The sequence below is a fragment of the Armigeres subalbatus genome, chromosome 2 (genome assembly GCF_024139115.2).
Source record: "Armigeres subalbatus isolate Guangzhou_Male chromosome 2, GZ_Asu_2, whole genome shotgun sequence".
NCBI lineage: Eukaryota > Metazoa > Arthropoda > Insecta > Diptera > Culicidae > Armigeres > Armigeres subalbatus.
In genome coordinates this window covers 421533630-421554020 of record NC_085140.1, presented here as the reverse complement: position 1 = coordinate 421554020, position 20391 = coordinate 421533630, and the positions used below count along the sequence as shown (strand labels likewise).

Below are 20391 nucleotides of genomic sequence, written 5' to 3'. Positions count from 1 at the left end.
TCCTTTCAAGAAGCTCGGAAGCCTCCTTTCAAGATACAAATACTCTCATGGAGTTGGCGGGCATTCTGTAAGTTTCTTAGTGCAATGATCCTGGTTAGATCCTTTCAATTGATGACGATAAAAATGTCGTTGACGTATCCCCACTATTTTTTCTGCTAGTACTCCTTGTTGCTGTAGGTTGTTCTTCAAATTTGCCATGAATAGTTCGCACAAAAATGCTGATAGCGGATTTCCCATCGCACCCTTCATATGTTTGTAGTAGCCAAGGAATCCAAGGAATGCAATTTAGTTATTGTTCATGCTTTACCATGGAAGTCTTAGATACATTTCTACCTTTTCTCTTCAGACATTCGTCCTTTGCATTCGTTTCAAAAGGTTCATGGCGTCCTTGACTGGAACGCTTGGGAACAACGCCGATACTTCGAATGACACCTTGATGTCCTCTTCTACGATGTTTCTGCTTTCAAGTAGCGATTGTCAAGTCGAGTCAAGTACAAGACACTAAAAGCGACCTTACGGTTGAGGTCGAAATACGTATCTGTCAAGTTAGAATAAAGTGGTAGAATTAATATCCCATTTGTGTTGAAATGCAAAGTACGGATGAAATGGACAAGTTTATCAGGCAGAAGCGGTAACAACTAAACCACCAGGCTTTTTCTGTAGTCTTCAAAACTAAAAAAACTGAATTCTTATACTAGAGATCCAATGAAGCACATTCTCAAACAGCCATCTTCACTTCTTGCTCTCTTCGATTCACAGGAATGGGTGGAATGACTCAAGAACAGGCCGCGGCAGCCATCCAGGCCGCCAAATACGCCCAGCTCAAGGCCATGGGACACAACTTGGACCAACTGCCACCGGGATTCCTTCCGCCGCAACTGGACATCGCCAAGCTCACCGGAAACAGCCAAAGCTCGGACCATCCGCTTAGTAAACTGCAATCCTCCCCGAACGTTACGATAGAACCATCTTCCAACCGCGACGACCGGCATCTGCAGCTCAGTGCGCAGCAGAAGCTGCTCTCCCTGGCGGCCGGCAATGGCAATCACAACCTGAACAACAATTCGATTCTGAACAGCGACTCTATCCGGCGGGGTGACTCCTCGGAACCGATGGACTTGGGACTGGACGGACCTCAGCATCACGTCAATGACGATGGCAACAGCTCCGGAGATGAGCGAAATTACTCCGACGATGAAGGAGTCGGCACTAACTAAAGCTTAGTGCGCCCGAATATCAATCATCGTTTATAGCTATATCTACAAGTACGTTTACTCTACCCTAAGGACTTAGTTTTTTCTTTCAATCAACGATTTCGGTTTCGAGCAGCGAACCGATTTCGGAGAAGGACAAATTTCAATGGAAGAATGAGTAAATTCACTGTGCCATCCTTAATTAAGTGAGTATGATGAACGAATAATTCGATACTGTAAAAAGTCCATCCAAGCGAGTATGTCGTTTTGCTTGAGTGAAGCGAGCAAATATGAAAAAAAATGCTCGTCAATGTTATACCTCATGTTTTTTCTCATTTTAAGTTCCATTTAATAAGACTAGTTAGTGTTAGAGGGCGAAACAAGCGTTAGAGCATTACGCAAAGATAAACTGCAATCCGTAACATGAAAATACCTCATATTGAAGAATGAAACATTTTAATTTGCAACTCCTTTTACAACAAAAGGAGATGTTTCACAATGTACTACTTAGTAATGATAAGACCATATTTACAAACAAACCAACCAGTTGAGACACAATCCGTCAGTCTACCTCACAAGATAGTTAGTGCAAATAACAATTTTATCAGAACCATTCTTATACATGTCCCTGGATGGGACAACTAGATTACAAGCAAACAAAAGGAGTGAATAATCATTCATACTACCAGTGGAGCTAACAAACGCCCAGTTCTATTCAATTTTACATATGGAAGAAGAATAAAACGTATACTAATCTCAAAAAACAGAGACACGAATCCTCTGTATACGCAAACACTATCCTGCTATACCTTTCTTATTCGTAGTGTTTGATTCCAGCACAACGTAGTCAACTAAATTTGTCAACTTTAGAGGCACAAAAATACGAAATTTTATCAAAAACAAACCCGTTATACGAACTTGACATTTAGAACAAAATGTATACTGAGATGAACAAATTTACGTTTTTATCCTACTTTCTAATCAGTTGTGGAAACTGTCTATACGAAACTATATCAACAAATCTTAAAGAGATCAGAAACACGTTAGTATACGCAAAAAAGCAAAAAGAACTTGTATACCAACACAAACAAGTCTACATGATTTATCATCGAGCAAGCAAACAAAATACGATCAAACTGAAACCGATACGATATCAAAACAAGTATACTTAAATGTAACACAAACAAGCATGTTAGCTTTTCTTCCGTTCCGTTTTATTCCCAACGTGCTTCCAAGCTCTCCGGAAATCACGTGTTGTAATTCATCGTGATTGTTTTTACTGTTTACTAAAAAATACTCATTACCAATAAACTACCTCCTACTTATACTATAAATAGTCATGTGTTACAACCTCCTACCACACACAAGGAACCTCTCAGGGCGTACAAAGACACTATACTATTTTTACCGCAACAACAACAACAACACACAGATCTACAAACATGCAACATTGCAACGCACACATAAGTGGTATACAGTCACACCGCAGCAATATTACTGGTTATTTAAATAAGTGATTCATGTTTGTTACAAATATCATTGTTTTGTTTTTCTTCCTTGAACAGACATACACACATACTAGTGCAACACGAAACGGGTAATAATATTATGTTTCTGATTATTATTTTTTCTCTCTAAAGATTAAACTAGTGTCCTTGTTTTACGAAGAACATGTTTTAGTTGTAGTTCTCAGACACTATTCATACCCAGGCCGAAACTCATTTCTCCGTGATTAATGAAATAAGGTCATTACCACATACACATAGAACATCATGTTGATAAATGAGGGCCAGATTTGAATTGGAATGAGTTAGAATGTATGCGTTAAGATGCGCTGTTCGTACGAACACTTTGAACATCATTCAACACTCGCGCATTAATCAAATCACTCGCATTAGTTCAAAACAAATCTGGAAACTGAATCTGTACAAATATGAAGGTCCCGTAGCCTGAACGGTGACCAGAACAAGTATTTAGTGTTAAAAAGAAGAAGCAATAGCGCGTAAAATCATTAAGAATTATCCAAAACGCTGCAGTATTGAATCTCAACAGTTTGGAATCTTCCGAATCTCCGAATCTCTTTCCATTTTTTGGATCAAGCCAAAAGCTTATCTCTCTGAAAAAATGTACTTAAAATCCCCACACTTCCTGTACAGTTATAGCTTCCGGTTAATTGCTTCCGATTGAAAATAGAATTCCCGAAGACGCCACGTGTAAATAGATGGAACAAACCTTATTGTTAGACAAGTAGCTGATTCTAATGTGTAAGGACAACTTTGAAAATAGACGTTATTGGCTAAGATGAAATTCTTGTAATATGGCTGAAAACAGAAAAAAAAAAACTAGCATTACTTACTCGATAGGCATTTCCCTCGGTGGAACAAGATTATCCAAGCAATCTTGGACCCCAAATAGCTAAATTTTCAATTTAAAAGCACAATTCGCGCACGTGACATATTTGTGCGTTCGGAACCTTATTTAATAAACTCGTTTGCATTTTTGGTTGAAGTTTTCAGTTTGGAACGGATCAAATCAAAATTAATTAAAGGTGGAGAAGAAAAATTCAATGAATTTTTATTACGTTATATTATTATTACATGTTGTACTTACATCAAGGTGTCGTCTCAATGTTTATTTCTGGCGCAAATTATTTATGTTCAAATCGAAAAAACGATTATCAATACGCTGCAATTTGAGATAGAGAACTCATAAACAGATTTAAAAGGAAAAAAAACCTGAACTTGAAAAGGAAAACTAGAATATGTAGATTAAATCAGTAGCAATGCTAAGGGAAACAAAAGTTGTTGAATATGAATTGCTATAATTATTGAAAAATATTTTATTATAAATGTGTGATAGACTTACTCTGAAACATGCGAGATAAAACAACTAAATATTGCAGAGGAATGGAACAACTAAAATTTTAAAGAGCTAAAACTCTCACTGAAATTGTATTTAGAACATAGTAGCTAAACAAAATGGGTATAAAAAGCGCAAATCTGAATCTATATTTAAAAACAAAAATCTGTTCAGCGAATAGAGCTACCACTTCTCGTAGAATGTAAGATATTTTTTCCTTTTTAAGTTTTTTTTTGTATTACTAAAACTCAACCGTAATCAAGAATTATATATAATTTTCTCAGAGAAAAATATATTTAAAAATTATAATTTCCATCTTGTTTTTATTCATTTTTTTATTATCACCAACTCCCTTCTTTGTATTGCCGTTTTTGACTTATAATTTATACTTCAAACTTCAGTTCTACAAACTCCAATAATTCCCAATGGTTTAGATATTTCAGGGTGTGCCTTTTTTGAAATTCAACCAAGAAAAGCTAGAAATAGAACGCAACGTGGAATAATTAGCTTGGGTCATAACTGAATACAAAACAAACAAGTTCCTAAAACTAAAAGCATACAAAAGCTAAATTTTATACAACAATGCCAGAACATTTTCTGCTATTTTTCGGTAGAGCGCGCAAGTAGAAAAAAATAGGAATATCCCTTAGTGAACAAAATGACAGAGCGAGAAACACGTTGAAGACAATAATGGACAAAAGTTCTTGTCCAAGGTAACACTTGTCAAAAGTAAACTTCACCCGAACAAGTGAGGCAGAGAATTGTAAAAGATCCGTTTAAAAATATGAAAAGTGTCTCCCATTTAAATATTCATAAGTCGCTTCCGTTGACATTAAGCAAACTTGCATAACCCAAAACATCTGGAGAATACCTGTTTAGATGCAATTTTACCTCCTCGTGCTAAGCTGATAATAGTTTAGACGAAACCTAAAAATGCTAAGCTAAAATCTCGCCAGCACCTGAACATATTTTGATCACAAACCTAGTGCAATAAAATGTTAAGAAACCAAGTATAGACAAAATTTTCGGAATCCCCACGAGCATTTCGTTCAAACCTGAAAGCGAACCAATTGTACAAGAAAAGTTCTACAAAGAAACAACCTAAAACTACCGAAACTGTAACCGCAATGGTAAACTTAAATTTGGAATTGTTAAAAAAAAATCAACATACAATCGGGCACGCAAATATGCTTGTTTAGTGCGCATTGGCCGACAAACGCGAAGCCTCACTACAATTCTTAGCTGAAGGTAAACCAAAATGCAAATCCCACATGTGTCATTGCTTTGCGTATCGATCTACAGCTCTATTATTATAGTTCTGATAAATTATATGAGATCACTAATGGACATAACTCGTAAAGTAAGAGTATTTGAAATAAATTGATAAACCGTGCATGCTTAATTTTCTTATTGCTTCCGAAAACTTCACAATGTTTCATTTGGTTGAATTTACTGGAAAATTTATTCAACTACTTTTTCTCATGAAACAGCATACACACTACTCATGCGTTCAATAAGAAACAACTTCACCCTTATTTTCACTGAGTTCTCCAGCGCGCCTACATTATTCCGTGTATGGTAGAAAATCGGAAATTTGTTTTCAATCAAATTAAAATATCAGCAGTTATACGACGTCGAAATTTATTTAAATTAGTGTGCATGATGCGCGCTACTAATGACATAATTCGAATTGACGCGAGTCGCGTCGCATCGCGAGTGCTCAATCGCGCTGTCCGGCTTGGTGGCGGCGCGACTATACAAACAAGAGATCCGTATTTGCTCCGATCAAAGATATTTTAGTTACTAGATAAAGATTGTCGCTGTCGTCGCTGTCCGGAACATCTTTTGCTGGCGAGGATAGGGGAGCTAAATGTCAAAGAAGGAAAATCCATACGATTTGACAGGTATGTACCACACATCTTTCGGACAGCAGAACAAAGGGAACCGAAGCGACAATCTTCATCTAGTAACTAAAATATCTTTTTTCCGATCACTTTCCTTTTAATGCTTTTAAAGAACATTCCAGGAAAGAAAAAGGGTAATGTTGCCAAAAACTAACCATACACGGAAGAAAAAAGTACCCTAAGTTGAGTTCTTTTTAACTTACTATTGAGTTATTTTTTCTCTACTCTTTCATCCACTCTTTCTTCTGTTGTAAAAAACAAAGAGCCAAACAATCCAACGGCGCCAGTTTAATACGGGAAGCCAATTTTGAGTTTTATTACCTGAGGTCGAAATTGAGTGAATTAAACTTATATTATTATTTATTATTTATTCAGACTAAGGCCGAAGTGGCCTGTGCGGTATATAAGAGTCTTCTCCATTCGGCTCGGTCCATGGCTACACGTCACCAACCACGCAGTCTACGGAGGGTCCGCAAGTCATCTTCCACCTGATCGATCCACCTTGCCCGCTGCGCACCTCGCCTTCTTGTGCCCGTCGGATCGTTGTCGAGAACCATTTTCACCGGGTTACTGTCCGACATTCTGGCTACGTGCCCGGCCCATCGCAGTCGTCCGATTTTCGCGGTGTGAACGATGGATGGTTCTCCCAACAGCTGATGCAATTCGTGGTTCATTCGCCTCCTCCACGTACCGTCCGCCATCTGCACCCCACCATAGATGGTACGCAGCACTTTCCTTTCGAAAACTCCAAGTGCGCGTTGGTCCTCCACGAGCATCGTCCAAGTCTCATGTCCGTAGAGGACTACCGGTCTAATGAGCGTTTTGTAGATTGTCAGTTTGGTACGGCGGCGAACTCTATTCGATCGGAGCGTCTTGCGGAGTCCAAAGTACGTACGATTTCCAGCCACTATGCGTCTCCGAATTTCTCTGCTGGTGTCATTTTCGGCAGTCACCAGTGAGCCCAAGTACACAAATTCTTCTACCACCCTGATTTCGTCACCACCGATGCAAACTCGCGGTGGGTGGCTCACATTGTCTTCTCTTGAACCTCTTCCTATCATGTACTTCGTCTTCGACGTGTTGATAACTAGTCCGATCCGCTTAGCTTCCCTCTTCAGTCTGATGTAGGCTTCCTCCATCTTCCTCAAAGTTACGTGCCATAATATCTATGTCGTCAGCGAAGCCAAATAGCTGGACGGACTTATTGAAAATTGTACCACTCGTGTTAATCCCTGTTCTTCGTATTACCCTTCCAAAGCGATGTTGAATAGCAAACACGAAAGACCATCACCTTGCCGTAACCCTCTGCGGGTTTCGAAGGGACTCGAGAATGGCCCTGAAACTCGAACTACGCACATCACCCGATCCATCGTCGCTTTGATCAACCGTATCAGTTTATCCGGAAAACCGTTTTCGTGCATTAGCTGCCATAGCTGGTCCCGATCGATTGTATCATATGCGGCTTTGAAGTCGATGAATAGATGATGTGTGGGCACGTTGTATTCGCGGCATTTCTGCAGTACTTGGCGAATGGCGAACACCTGGTCCGTGGTGGAGCGTTCGCCCATAAAACCCACCTGTTACTGCCCCACGAACTCCCTTGCAGTTGGTGCTAGTCAACGGCATAAAATTTGGGGAGAGTACTTTGTAGGCGACATTCAGCAATGTGATTGCGCGGTAGTTGCTACAATCCAGCTTATCGCCCTTTCTGTAAATGGGACACACGACACCTTCCATCCACTCCTGCGGCAAAACTTCCTCCTCCCAAATCTTGGTAATGACCCAGTGCAGCGCTCTAGCCAGTGCCTCACCACCGTGTTTAAATAGCTCTCCTGGTACTTGGTCAACCCCAGGGGCTTTGTTGTTCTTCAGCCGGCCAATCTCCTCCTGGATTTCTTGGAGATCCGGATCCGGTAGAATTATGTCCTGCGCGCGTTCTCCCAGGTCCATCACCATACCGCCATCTTCGTCTGCCACATCGCCATTCAGGTGTTCTTCGTAGTGCTGCCGCCACCTTTGGATCACCTCACGCTCGTTCGTAAGAAGGTTCCCGTTTATGTCCTTACATATCAGGCTGTGGCACGTGGCCCTTACGTGAACGGTTTAACTTCTCATAGAACTTTCGTGTGTTATTAGCGCGGTACAGTTGCTCCGTCTCTTCACGGTGTCGATCTTCCTGTTGGCGCTTTTTCCTCCGGAAAATCGAGTTTTGTCTGTTCCGCGGCTGTTTATATCGTGCCTCGTTCGCCCTCGTGGGTGTTGCAGCAATCTCGCCCATGCTGCATACGTCTCTTCTACTAACTGCTCACATTCGCCGTCATACCAGTCGTTTCTTCTGATCCGGGGCACCGTGCCTGAGTGCAGCGGTTGCGGTGCTACCAATGGCGGATCGAATATCTCTCCAGCCATCTTCAAGAGACGCTGCGCCTAGCTGCTCTTCCGTTGGAAGTGCCACTTCCAGCTGCTGCGCGTATTCTTGGGCTAGTCTACCGGCTTGTAGCCGCCCAATGTTAAGCCGCGGCTCCGACTTCGACGCGTGTTGTACACCGTCGAGAGTTTTGAGCGCAGGCATACTGCAACGAGGTAGTGGTCGGATTCAATATTCGCACTGCGGTAAGTGCGGACATTCGTGATGTCGGAGAAGAATTTACCGTCGATTAGAACGTGATCGATTTGGTTTTCCGTTTCTTGGTTAGGTGATCTCCATGAGGCCTTGTGGATATTTTTGCGGGGAAAGAAGGTGCTTCGGACTACCATTCCGCGGGAGGCTGCGAAGTTTATGCATCGTTGGCCGTTGTCATTCGATACGGTGTGCAGACTATCCGGTCCGATGACCGGTCTATACATTTCCTCCCTTCCTACCTGCGCGTTCATGTCACCGATGACGATTTTGACGTCCCGCAGTGGGCATCCATCGTATGTCTGCTCCAGCTGTGCGTAGAACGCTTCTTTCTCGTCGTCGGGTCTCCCTTCGTGTGGGCAGTACACGTTGATGATGCTATAGTTGAAGAAACGGCCTTTAATCCTCAGCTTGCACATCCTTGCGTTGATTGGCCGCCACCCAATCACGCGTTGGCGCATCTTACCCAGCACTATGAAGCCGGTTCCCAGCTCGTTGGTGGTGCCACAGCTTTGGTAGAAGGTAGCCGCTCGATGCCCGCTTTTCCACACTTTCTGTCCTGTCCAGCAAATCTCCTGCAGCGCCACGACGTCGAAGTTGCGAAGTTGAATTAAACTTACATTTGGGTAAATAAATTTTGCGTTGGGTACTTTTTTAACATGGGAGTAAAGGAAAACTACTTCGACCCTACTTACTCAATTTTGGCTTCCCGTACTGATGTTCGAGGTTGGGTGAATTAAACTCATTATTGGGTAGTTTATTCCTTCCGTGTACATTCTAGTCCAAATTGTACATTCAGGTCAGTTCCAAACGCACTACCTTTCGAGTGTTCCTACATTCGAATAAAAGTACCTAAAGGTCATCATAACGAATTACTTCCTATTGGGTTATTACCATAAATCAGGTGAAAAGTTTCTATTTCAACAAAATATTCGTTTTACTAAAAGATATTTTAGTTACTAGATAAAGATTGTCGCTTCGGTTCCCTTTGTTCTGCTGTCCGGAACATGTTGGGTATCAAGCTGTCAAATCGTATGGATTTTCCTTCTTTGACATTTAGCTCCCCTATCCTCGCCAGCAAAAGATGTTCCGGACAGCGACGACAGCGACAATCTTTATCTAGTAACTAAAATATCTTTTGTTTTACTTTGTTTTCAGAACATCATGTCATTACTTGGAGGAAGAAACAATAGAGTTCATCGAAGAGGACTTGGATTTTTTAGAATAGCAGCAATGTACACAGGCCCACGTCAATGTCGATTCCAACAATTTTGTACAGGTGGACGACAAGCGCATAGGGCCGATGCCCACTTAGCGGTTTTGAACTGGCGTGCACGCGGCGTCCACGCAATTGCGGTAGGAAGTACCCAACATCACATAGAATCATACACGCGGCGTCGACACGCGTCTCATCTGCGGCGAGAGCTACCGCAATTCCCCACAGGAACGCAGCGTGCACGCGAGTATTTTTACATTTCTCTATTCTTTTTCTTCCCAACAACATTTCTAATTGGAAAATCTGCAGAAATAATCTGTCAGAGCGAAATCAAAACAAACAAAAATACGCAAACCAGTTCATTTTGGTTTCGCAAATTGATTTGCAAATGACAAAACGTTTCAAATTTAACTTCTTTAAATAATAGTACTATGTAGTAATCGAGCTAGTAATAGTTCGGAGCGGCAAGTGTTTCTTTCGTTCCTTTATTAATACCAGTAGCGATCAAAACACCTTTGAAAAGAACTGAAAAGCAACTATCCCAGGCTGGCGGATAGAGTTAAGCCCCAAACGCAATACAACGGAACGGCGACGGAAACGGAAAATTTGACAGTTAGCCCATATATTTTCTGTCAAATTTGCCGTTTCCGTCGCCGTTCCGTTATATTGCGTTTGGGGCTTTAAAGTCAACGGAAATATGTGCGCGATAGTGTTGTGACGTTGCTTGTACCAACTTTATCAGAATAAATTGATTTCCGAACAAACGACGATGTGACAGTTTTGGACTGAATGGCGGAGCAAAATTCAACCAACAAAGTGCATTTCGCGGGACCCTGTATACACCAAGACAGGTGATACCAAGATGAATACACCACTAGCTCCAATCTGCCAAATTCACGATTCAGCCATCTTGGATTTTAGTATGGGAGAGCCAGCCGGTTTGTTTTCGCCGTCTTCATGCACACCGCCAAAGATAGTCCTAAGCACCCGTCTCTCGAATACTCGAATACTTGTACATGACACATTTGGTGCGGTGGCGAATATTTTTTGACCGCAGTTTCTTCTGGAGCCCGTAGTAGGCCCGACTTCCACAGATGATGCGCCTTCGTATTTCACGACTGACATTGTTATCAGCCGTTAGCAAGGATCCGAGGTAGACGAATTCCTCGACCACCTCGAAGGTATCCCCGTCTATCGTAACACTGCTTCCCAGGCGGGCCCTGTCGCGCTCTGTTCCGCCCACAAGCATGTACTTTGTCTTTGAGGCATTCACCACCAGTCCAACTTTTGTTGCTTCACGTTTCAGGCGGGTTTACAGTTCTGCCACCTTTGCAAATGTTCGGCCGACAATGTCCATGTCATCCGCGAAACAAATAAATTGACTGGATCTGTTGAAAATCGTACCCCGGCTGTTACACCCGGCTCTCCGCATGACACCTTCTAGCGCAATGTTGAACAACAGGCACGAAAGTCCATCACCTTGTCTTAGCCCCCGCGCGATTCGAACGAACTGGAGTGTTCGCCCGAAATCTTCAAACAGTTTTGCACACCATCTATCAGGGAAGCTGTTCTCGTCCATAATTTTCCATAGCTCTACGCGGTCTATACTGTCGTATGCCACCTTGAAATCATCGAACAGATGATGCGTTGGGACCTGGTATTTACGGCATTTTTGAAGAATTTGCCGTACAGTAAAGATCTGGTCCGTTGTCGAGCGGCCGTCAACGAAGCCGGCTTGATAACTTCCCACGAACTCATTCACTAATGGTGACAGACGACGGAAGATGATCTGGGATATCACTTTGTAGGCGGCATTAAGGTCGTACCGCGGCGGTCGTCCGGACCGAACATTGTTGATGACGGATAGTTTTGGGCGCAGTTTAACCATCACCAGATAGTGTTCAGAATCGATGTTAGCGCCACGATATGTCCTGACGTCGATAATGTCGGAGAAGTGCCGTCCATCAATCAGAACGTGGTCGATTTGTGATTCTGTCTGCATATGGCTAACATATGGGGATTCACGAAGTGGACTATATTGTTAATATACTATATTTGCTCAAAGACAAAGTACATGCTTTTGGGCGGAACAGAGCGCGACAGGGCCCGCCTGCGAAGCAGTGTTACGATAGACGGGGATACCTTCAAGGTGGTCGAGGAATTCGTCTACCTCGGATCCTTGCTAACGGCTGATAACAATGTCAGTCATGAAATACGAAGGCGCATCATCTGTGGAAGTCAGGCCTACTACGGACTCCAGAAGAAACTGCGGTCAAAAAATATTCGCCACCGCACAAAATGTGTCACAAAATGTGACGCTAATAAGACCGGTTGTCCTCTACGGACATGAAACATGGACAATGCTCGAGGAGGACTTGCAAGCACTCGGAGTATTCGAGAGACGGGTGCTTAGGACCATCTTTGGTGCAAGAAGACGGTGTGTGGCGGCGAATAATTAATTACGAGCTCGCCCAGCTCTACGGCGAACCCAGTATCCAGAAGGTAGCTAAAGCCGGAAGGGTAAGATGCCGGACAGCAACCCTGCAAAGATGGTGTTCGCTTCCGATCCAGCAGGTACGAGATGGCGTGAAGCGCAGCAAGCGAGGTGGGCAGATTAGGTGCAAAACGACTTGGCGAGCGTGGGGCGCATTCGAGGATGGAGAGATGCGACCTCGAACCGTGTATTATGGCGTCAAATTGTTGATTCAGTGTTATCTGTTTAGATGTAGACTAAATAAATGAATGAATGATGTGATGTTGTGTTGAGTGGTATAAAACGAAAGTGAAAGTGCAAGCCTTTCGGTACAACTTTGTTGTACGAGAAAAGCAAAAACGTAAAAACCCGAGCAACGCAATACAAATAATCGTATGGAATAAATATGATCAAAATTTAATTGTACATGGTTATTTTACATTAACAGAAAAGGTCGACAACAGTGAGAGATATCGTCTATGAATGGTTTAGAATTATGCGGGAATGCTCGGAGCGGTGCGTGCAGTTGACCTCCACAAACGTCAAATCAGAGCCATTACCGCTCGCGGAAAACTATATATCAAGCTCTATTTGGTAAAAGGGCGAATGTCGCAAGAGAGAATAAATTATCTTCGTCGACTTCCCCTCTTTTAAATAAAAGTGAAAGCAGAGGATTTCTTTGCAGTTTATCCTCAGAATGCACACACTTAAAATAAATCACCGAATTCGGTAAAATTTTACCGAAATCTCAACAGCAGAACTGTTCGGTAAATAATTTAACTGATTTTCGGTGATTTTGACAGTTGAGCAATGGAAAAAATTACAAAAAATCTATAAAATAAATTACCGAACAGTTCTGCTGTTGAGATTTCGGTAACATTTACCGAATACGGTGAAATGAGGTAAGTGTGTGTGGTGATCATTGATAACGACCGACGGTCACGCGATGTAGAGTAAGACTGACTAAGACACGAAGCTTGCTAATCGGACTAATAAACAATCACTCACACTAATGACGTACGTAGGTACGAAGGGTATCACATCTCCCTTTTTTTATTTTATTTGGCATAGATTCATAACAGTGCTTTAAACCTTTATTTGACTCAAAAGTTTAACACCCAATGTTATGGACTATAGCGACATCTTGCTCTTGGCACCCGGGACGATCTTCTGAGCAGGCTACTATTCTGGTTATCCTTCAATGGCTCGATAATCACCGATTCATTTACGATTGACGGACTGTTATGTTGTGGCTGTATCTGTGATGACAAATATGTTGATAAGACTTTGATTCATTTTAATAAACCATGAGTGCAAATATATATATTTTTTTATAATTACCTGATGTGGCCCTAGAACATGTTGTTCCTCATTTTGATTTCCCGTTAGATTGCTACTAGACGGCTCAGATATCTTACGCAGATGTGACGTATTCCTCTTGTAACATTTCGCATTATCCTCTGACTGTACGGTGACATTTGAACCTTTCTTGTCTACCACCAGGAATTTCTCTTTATGAAAATCGGTGGAGAGTTTGTCTTTCGGTACTAGGTTTTTGACCAGAACTGTGTCACCGATATCTATCTCACTTATCTTTGCCCTACGCCTAGCATCCTCTTGTTGTTTTCCTTGAAATTTTTTCTGAGTGTCGCGATCACGGAAATCTGCGTCTGGAGGGAGTGAAGTGAGATCGTCCATTTGAGGTAGTTTGTATCTGAGTTTCCTGTTTTGAAGAAGTTCGCTCGGCGCCTTGCCTGTCACGCTATGGGGTGAGTTATTATAGAGAATCAAGTAGTCATCCAATTCTTTCTTCCAGTCTCCATACAACGCATTTGATATTTTGAGCCGTTTTAGTAAGGATCGGTTTTGGCGCTCTACTTCGCCGTTTGCCTGGGGCCAGTACGGTGTACTATGGTTTAAATGAATTCCGAGCGTTTTACAAAATATTGCGAATTCCTGCGAAACAAATTGTTTGCCATTATCCAAGGTTATGGTTTTCGGATAACCCCAGGTTCTGAAAATCTTTTTCAACCTTTGAATCGTCTCTTGGGCCGTAATCCTATTCATGATTTCCAGCTCCATATATCTGCTATAATAATCTATCACCACCAGGATATACTCTCCGTTAGGCATAGGACCGAGGAAGTCAATCGCTAGATCAATCCACGGTTTCTCTGGCAACGTACGCCTAATCATCGGTTCAGGCGGGTTAGCACAATGTACCAAACGGCACCCTCGCAGGAATCGCAAATCTTTATGATCTCCCTATCCATGTTGGGCCACCAGCATTTATCACGTAGTCGGCTTTTCATTGCTGATTGGCCAGGATGGCCTTCATGTGCCAACTGACACATTCTATTTCGAAGGACGCTTGGTATCACAAGCTTGATACCACGCATAACCAAGCCATTAATGTAACTCAACTCATAATGGAATGGAGCATATGGTTTTACTAACGAATCACCCCAATTGTTTGACATGATTGCCTTTTGCACTGCTCTTAGTTCTTCGTCTGATTTTGTTTCCACAACAACTTCGGAAATGTCAATGGCTGCTGCTTCTTGTATGGCTTTAATTTCAATCTCAGTAACTTCGTCGAAGTCTTGAACATCTTCGCCACTCAACGAAGCTAGCGTTTCAGCTGCGACTCGGCGTATGTAAACCTCTGACTCTTCATTCCACGAAACGTCCTCCACATGAGAAGCGAGTCTGGAAAGACAATCAGCTAAATTCGCTGAACCCTTTCTGTGGACTACATTGAAAGAAAACGCTTGGAGTCTAAGAAGCCATCGCTCGATTCTCAGTGTTGGTTTGGAAGTTTTTGTGAATATTGTTTCAAGTGGGCGATGATCAGTTTCGAGCTCGAAAGTTATGCCAATCAAATAAATCCTAAAGCGTTCAACCGCCCATACAATAGCTAGAGCCTCTTTCTCAATCGGAGGGCATTTCATCTCCGGTTCTGAAAGGCTTTTCGAGCCATAACTAATAACTCTTGGTTCGTTATTCTTAAATTGAATAAGGACTGCTCCAAGGCCCACGCCGGATGCGTCGGTTACAACTAGGGTTCGATCAGACGGATCGTAGTATCCCAAATAGTCTAGACTGCCAACCCGTTGTTTAATCAAATCAAAAGCTTTCTGATGTTCATGGTTCCAAACGTAATTGGTGGATTGTTTGACAAGTTCACGTAATGGGTGATTAGCTGTCGCCAAATCAGGTAGGAAGCGAGATACAAATGTCACCAGACCTAGGAAGCTCCGTAGCTCTTCTTTTGTCTTCGGAGGTCGGCATTCCAAAACAGAGCGAACCTTATCATCTGATGGCAGAACTCCTTTCTCTGAAAGTCGATGTCCTAAGAATACGACTTCAGGTTGTTTGAATTTGCATTTCTGGTGGTTCAATTGAACGCCGAGTTCATTGAACCTCTGAATAACGGCCCTTAATGCATTATCGTGTGCCTCCTCCGTCTCACCAAACACAATAAAATCATCGATAAACCCGATCTAAATTGAAAACAAAATATGAATAAGGCATCTAAATAAACGATTTTTTTTTGTGTTCTTACCAGATTTGGACGAGTTGCCAACAGACTTTCCATTAAGCTTTGAAATAGCTCTGGAGCACAATTAACGCCAAAGAAAAGCCTCTTGAACCGGTATAACCCCCAGTTGGTTATAAAAGTGGTGACGTCTCTGCAGCATTCGGTTAATTTCACGTGGTAGTAGGATTCCTTCATGTCCAAAAGTGAAAAAAATCGGGCGTTGCGAATTCGTGGTAGCATTTCTTCAAATATTGGGAGTGGATGATTCAACCGATGAATCGCCTGATTGGCCCTTCGCATGTCGATGCACATTCTCAAATCTCCATTATCCTTCAATATCGGGATAAGAGGTGACACCCAAGATGTAGGCTTCTCCACCCGTTCTATGATGTCCTGCGTCAAAAGTTCATCCAATTTGGCTTTCACTTTATCTAACAATGGTACCGGGCACCTTCGGAGTGGTTGTATTACTGGTGGAATGCTGCGATCAATAGGAAGTGTAAGCTCAATGTCGGGAATACACGGAAAACGCTGTTTAGCTACGCCCACGTGATTGACGTTCGCTGATCCCAATCCAATACGAAGAACTCCAAGCTGTTGGGCAGTTATTTTGCCCAGAAGAGGTTGCTGTCCTTTTCTATAACGTAGAATGTTGTGTTCAATTCCAGTTTCCTATCAGTTCCCAAAACTTCGATTTCAGCATCGAACACGGCGATCAATTTCAAAGGCACTTTTCCGTATGCGAGAATTTTTGCTTTTATCTAAACGGAGGTTGTTTGCTTCGACGTTGCACATACTCATTGTTGACCAGGTCGCGTCATCGATCAAATTATACTTCGAACCTGAGTCGATCAACATTTCTATGTTTACACCTCCAACTCTGCATTGAATAAGCTCGTCGTCCATATTACCAACGTTGTATACTGGTAGATCTTCTTCGTCTGATTCCACGTTATTTCTTTCTGTGTCATTCGGCGTTTCAATGTGCATCACACTCCTGGGTTTCTTGAAGACGGTCGTGTTACGGGAATTGAATGGATATTGTCGTTTAAAATGACCCGATGTTGGCGAGGAATTCATCGTTTCACAGTTATTGCTTCTACAAACAACTTTGAAGTGACCGATTCCATGGCAGCGGACGCATTTTTGATTGGTAGCGGGACACCTTTCACCTGCGTTATGCTGATTATAACCACACCTAGTGCAACGCGGTGCCTTCTTTGGAAACGGAGCTGCTTGTCGAAAATTTCCTCTGCTCGCACTTGCATACATCGTCTGAACATCGGTAGACACCGGAACCGGGGATTTCCCATTCATCTTTGCTGCTTGATACTTGATCGCTTGATGCGAATTGACCACTTTTATGCATTCATCTAGTGCAAGATGCTCTCTCTCCAAAAGTTTTTCGCGCAAATCACCTGGGGCGTGCTGAATGATTTTGTCCACCACTGCGATCTGTCGGTTCTCCTGGTTGGAATTCCCAAATGTACACTTGTCCGCCTTCTGTTGGATGCGTTCCAAAAATTTTTCAATTGGTTCCTCTGGTTCCGGAGACATTGCCCAAAACAAGTACCTTTCGAAGCTCTCGTGCTGTTTTGGGGCAAAATAATTATCCAATTTGGCTTTTGCACTCGCAAACGGATCCGGGCTTTGCTCTGACTCGTTATCGGCTCCAGGGATTGAATCGAAAACGGACTGTAACTCTAATCCGCCCATTGCTAACATCTGAATTTTCCGCATCGATCCATCCGTAATACTAGAAGCCTTCATGACGCGCTCGAAACCGCGAATCCACCCATTCCATACGCCGCGTACTTCCGAGGAAGGCAGGTGTTTAAATTTAAATTGCGGAAAATTGTATAGAGCTGGATTGAACGCCTGTGGTGCTTGTATAAACAGAAGTTCGTTCTGTTCATTTCCTCCCTAGAATAGATTGAGAAAAATTACGAATGTTTACATTTTTTTCTTTTTCCCTCGACGAATTAAATCATCGCCATGGCAGCATTTAGAATTCACACCATTGACCATTTAGGTTTCATTCACGATGAATTTAATCATCGACTTTTCATACACACGTTGAAGATTCCAACGAATTCAATCATTGGCAAGCTTTCGACGAATTCAATCATCGACAACACTAAACAACGAATTTAATCATTGATTCACATTCGACGAATTCAATCATCGACATCATCAGTGTTTGCTTTCTCTTTCTTTTTTTCCATGGTCATGACTTTTTTTTCCAAGGTCAGGAATGAAAAAAAAACATGGCGTGTTTGAACTTTTACTTGGAACAATCTTTTGCAGTTTACACTGTGAATCCAGCATGAATTTCAGTTACTTACCTGCATTTTTACGGCGGTTTTGTTTCTGCTTCTATAACAATAATATCCACAAAAATAATGCGAAAAAATGCGTAATCCCTCTCGTCGCCAATATGTGGTGATCAATGATAACGACCGACGGTCACGCGATGTAGAGTAAGACTGACTAAGACACGAAGCTTGCTAATCAGACTAATAAACAATCACTCACACTAATGACGTACGTAGGTACGAAGGGTATCACAGTGTGCAAGTTCGCATTTTTTTTCTATCGTGCTGAGGTGAAAAACCACAAAGACATCCGCTGCTTGTCTCTTTTATTACAAAGAGGGGAAGTCGACGAAGAGAATCCTCTCTTGCGACATTCGCCCTTATTCCAGATAGAGCTTGATATAGGAACTGAATAAATATTTTTACCGATTCGATTAATTGTTCATTTCTATTCGGGATTGAAGACGGCGCAATCGCAAAATTTGCAATAAAAATATTCCTTCAGACCCACCGTGCAGGGTGGCGATGCGGTGCGGTGACAGAAGCCAAATCAAAACATAAGAAAAGTCAAAACAAAAATCAATTTTATGAAATTTTAAGCAATTAGTGAACTTAAATTATTCTATTTATCATAAGTTTTAGGCCAAATAATCCAGTGAAAAATGTTCCGAAAACTTCCCTTCAAGCTAGTGAACACACTCTCGAAGCGAAGTTTCGTGTCAATCAATCATCCACGGCAGAGCAGCATATTTATTCAGACCAAACCCAACCACCATTCATACCGACATGAAGAGAATCGAGGAAATGAATCCAACGATGGGAACAACACTCGACGATATCCGGTCAAATTCATTGCAGCAAGTTCTTTTCTATCGTGGTTCAGTAAAAAAGATGACGAAGATTCCCCGGAAAATCAACTGATCACAACAATTAAAATGTCCATTCTAAACATTCAGCGCGAGGATTACCGCAAAGCCGAGCAGATGCTGCACATTGCTCTGAAAATGGCCCAGGATTTGCAAAGCAAGGATGGTATCACCTACATCTACGACATTATGGCGAACCTGGCCATGGAAGTAGGTGAGTTCGCCAAAGCGGAGAAGCTCTTCGTAAATGTCATGCAGCGACTTTTCGCCGACGGATTTGTCGAAGACCACATAAAGATGCTGCACATCAGCTCGAAGATCGCGCATATAGCGCAGCTCCAGGGGCACTTGGATAAGGCAATTCAGGGATTCGAGTGGACAATAGCCAAACTGGAGGATAATCTAAAGAAGGCAGGAGACGATAAAGAGATTATGGAATTGTGGGGTATCACCAAAAATTGGTACGCACAGTTGTTGATGGAGCTTAAACGATTTACTGAAGCACGCGACTGTTTCAAACAGGCCTACGATGCCTATACGCAAATTCATGGAACACTGACGGAGGAAGGATTGACGATACTCAATAACTTGAGTGTGGCTTGTTCGAATGTAAGCAATGTTGTGCTTGAGAATTTTTTTAACGATTATTTGATACTGTCTTTCACCATTGTAGCTCGAAGATTACGCCTCAGCGGAAAAGTACCTTTTGGAAGCCATACGCTTGGCCTCCAAAATACCAGATCTGTCGGAGGAAGGTGTCTACCGGGCCAACTTGGGACTGCTGTACCTGCAACAGGGCATGCTAAATCAAGCGAAGGAACTTTGCGCCTTTGCCTGGAAGTACGGTAAGCAGCACAGTCACGAGGAAACTGTGATACAGGCCAACTACTGCCTGGAGCAGATAAAGGCCATGCAAAAGTAGGAAGTTTATTTGAAAAAATGTTTTGATTAGATATAATTTGTTGATGACTGATTATCAAAGAATATGTCAAGTTGTTCCTGATATAAAGAATTTACAAAATTCATCGTATGTATGTGTGGCACATACGTAATAAATACCTGAATCAGTTAACTGTCAAAGCCCATACTATAAACATCTCTCTTGTAGTAGCGCGCTTTGTTATTCATTTATATTCTATTCCTTGGCCCGTTATTGGTCATCCTGGGGAAATCTTCCGCGGTAAGCCCGCGACCGGCATTGGTGAGGATGCTGGGCCGGTGGGAAAAGTTAATATTGTTATTCGCAAGAATTATGAGAAAAACAAATTGCGCATAACCTCATCACCACAACAAATCGACACAATGTTAGGAAACTCGTTAGTGGTTCCTGAAGACTCACATCGTACCCGAACTAACTCCGGAAATATCGACTTGGAGTTGATACAATCGCAACCCGTGCCACCT

The 20391-nt window shown here is 42.3% G+C and overlaps 4 protein-coding genes across 4 annotated transcripts in view; 2 read left to right on the top strand and 2 right to left on the bottom strand.

Annotated features, from left to right (window-relative positions):
• The window catches only part of LOC134213465 (protein abrupt-like), a 186491-nt gene extending 181046 nt beyond the window's left edge, over positions 1 to 5445 (top strand). The window contains exon 10 of the mRNA XM_062692542.1: positions 760 to 5445. Coding sequence (XP_062548526.1) covers positions 760 to 1217 — 458 coding nt within the window. The 3' untranslated portion in view covers positions 1218 to 5445. The remainder of the gene's footprint in view (positions 1 to 759) is intronic.
• A 7768-nt stretch (positions 5446 to 13213) lies between these two features.
• On the bottom strand, positions 13214 to 14483 carry LOC134217774 (uncharacterized protein K02A2.6-like). The gene is made up of 2 exons (XM_062696590.1): positions 13607 to 14483; positions 13214 to 13524 (listed from the first exon to the last, which is right to left on the bottom strand). The coding sequence occupies exons 1-2, from the start codon at positions 14459 to 14461 to the stop codon at positions 13390 to 13392; spliced, it is 990 nt and encodes a 329-aa protein (XP_062552574.1). The 5' UTR covers positions 14462 to 14483; the 3' UTR covers positions 13214 to 13389.
• Positions 14484 to 14765: 282 nt separating this feature from the next.
• On the bottom strand, positions 14766 to 18362 carry LOC134210318 (uncharacterized). The gene is made up of 5 exons (XM_062686367.1): positions 18152 to 18362; positions 16574 to 17729; positions 15831 to 16438; positions 15178 to 15768; positions 14766 to 14777 (listed from the first exon to the last, which is right to left on the bottom strand). The coding sequence occupies exons 1-5, from the start codon at positions 18155 to 18157 to the stop codon at positions 14766 to 14768; spliced, it is 2373 nt and encodes a 790-aa protein (XP_062542351.1). The 5' UTR covers positions 18158 to 18362.
• A 262-nt stretch (positions 18363 to 18624) lies between these two features.
• On the top strand, positions 18625 to 20054 carry LOC134217772 (tetratricopeptide repeat protein 19 homolog, mitochondrial). The gene is made up of 2 exons (XM_062696589.1): positions 18625 to 19596; positions 19661 to 20054. Exons 1-2 carry the CDS (start codon positions 18784 to 18786, stop codon positions 19907 to 19909), a joined length of 1062 nt encoding a protein of 353 aa, XP_062552573.1. The 5' UTR covers positions 18625 to 18783; the 3' UTR covers positions 19910 to 20054.
• Positions 20055 to 20391: the final 337 nt, after the last annotated feature.

Excerpts from the sequence above, each read along its gene's own strand:
- LOC134217774 (XM_062696590.1), bottom strand. The coding sequence starts at position 14,461 with ATGATTAGGCGTACGTTGCCAGAGAAACCGTGGATTGATCTAGCGATT. Across the intron at positions 13,525-13,606 it reads ATGTTCTAGGGCCACATCAG|ATACAGCCACAACATAACAG; the intron begins GTAATTATAAAA and ends TTGTCATCACAG.
- LOC134210318 (XM_062686367.1), bottom strand. Across the intron at positions 16,439-16,573 it reads CGTCGAAGCAAACAACCTCC|GACAGCAACCTCTTCTGGGC; the intron begins GTTTAGATAAAA and ends GTTATAGAAAAG. Across the intron at positions 15,769-15,830 it reads TGGCAACTCGTCCAAATCTG|ATCGGGTTTATCGATGATTT; the intron begins GTAAGAACACAA and ends TTTTCAATTTAG.
- LOC134217772 (XM_062696589.1), top strand. The coding sequence starts at position 18,784 with ATGTTCCGAAAACTTCCCTTCAAGCTAGTGAACACACTCTCGAAGCGA. Across the intron at positions 19,597-19,660 it reads TGAGTGTGGCTTGTTCGAAT|CTCGAAGATTACGCCTCAGC; the intron begins GTAAGCAATGTT and ends TCACCATTGTAG.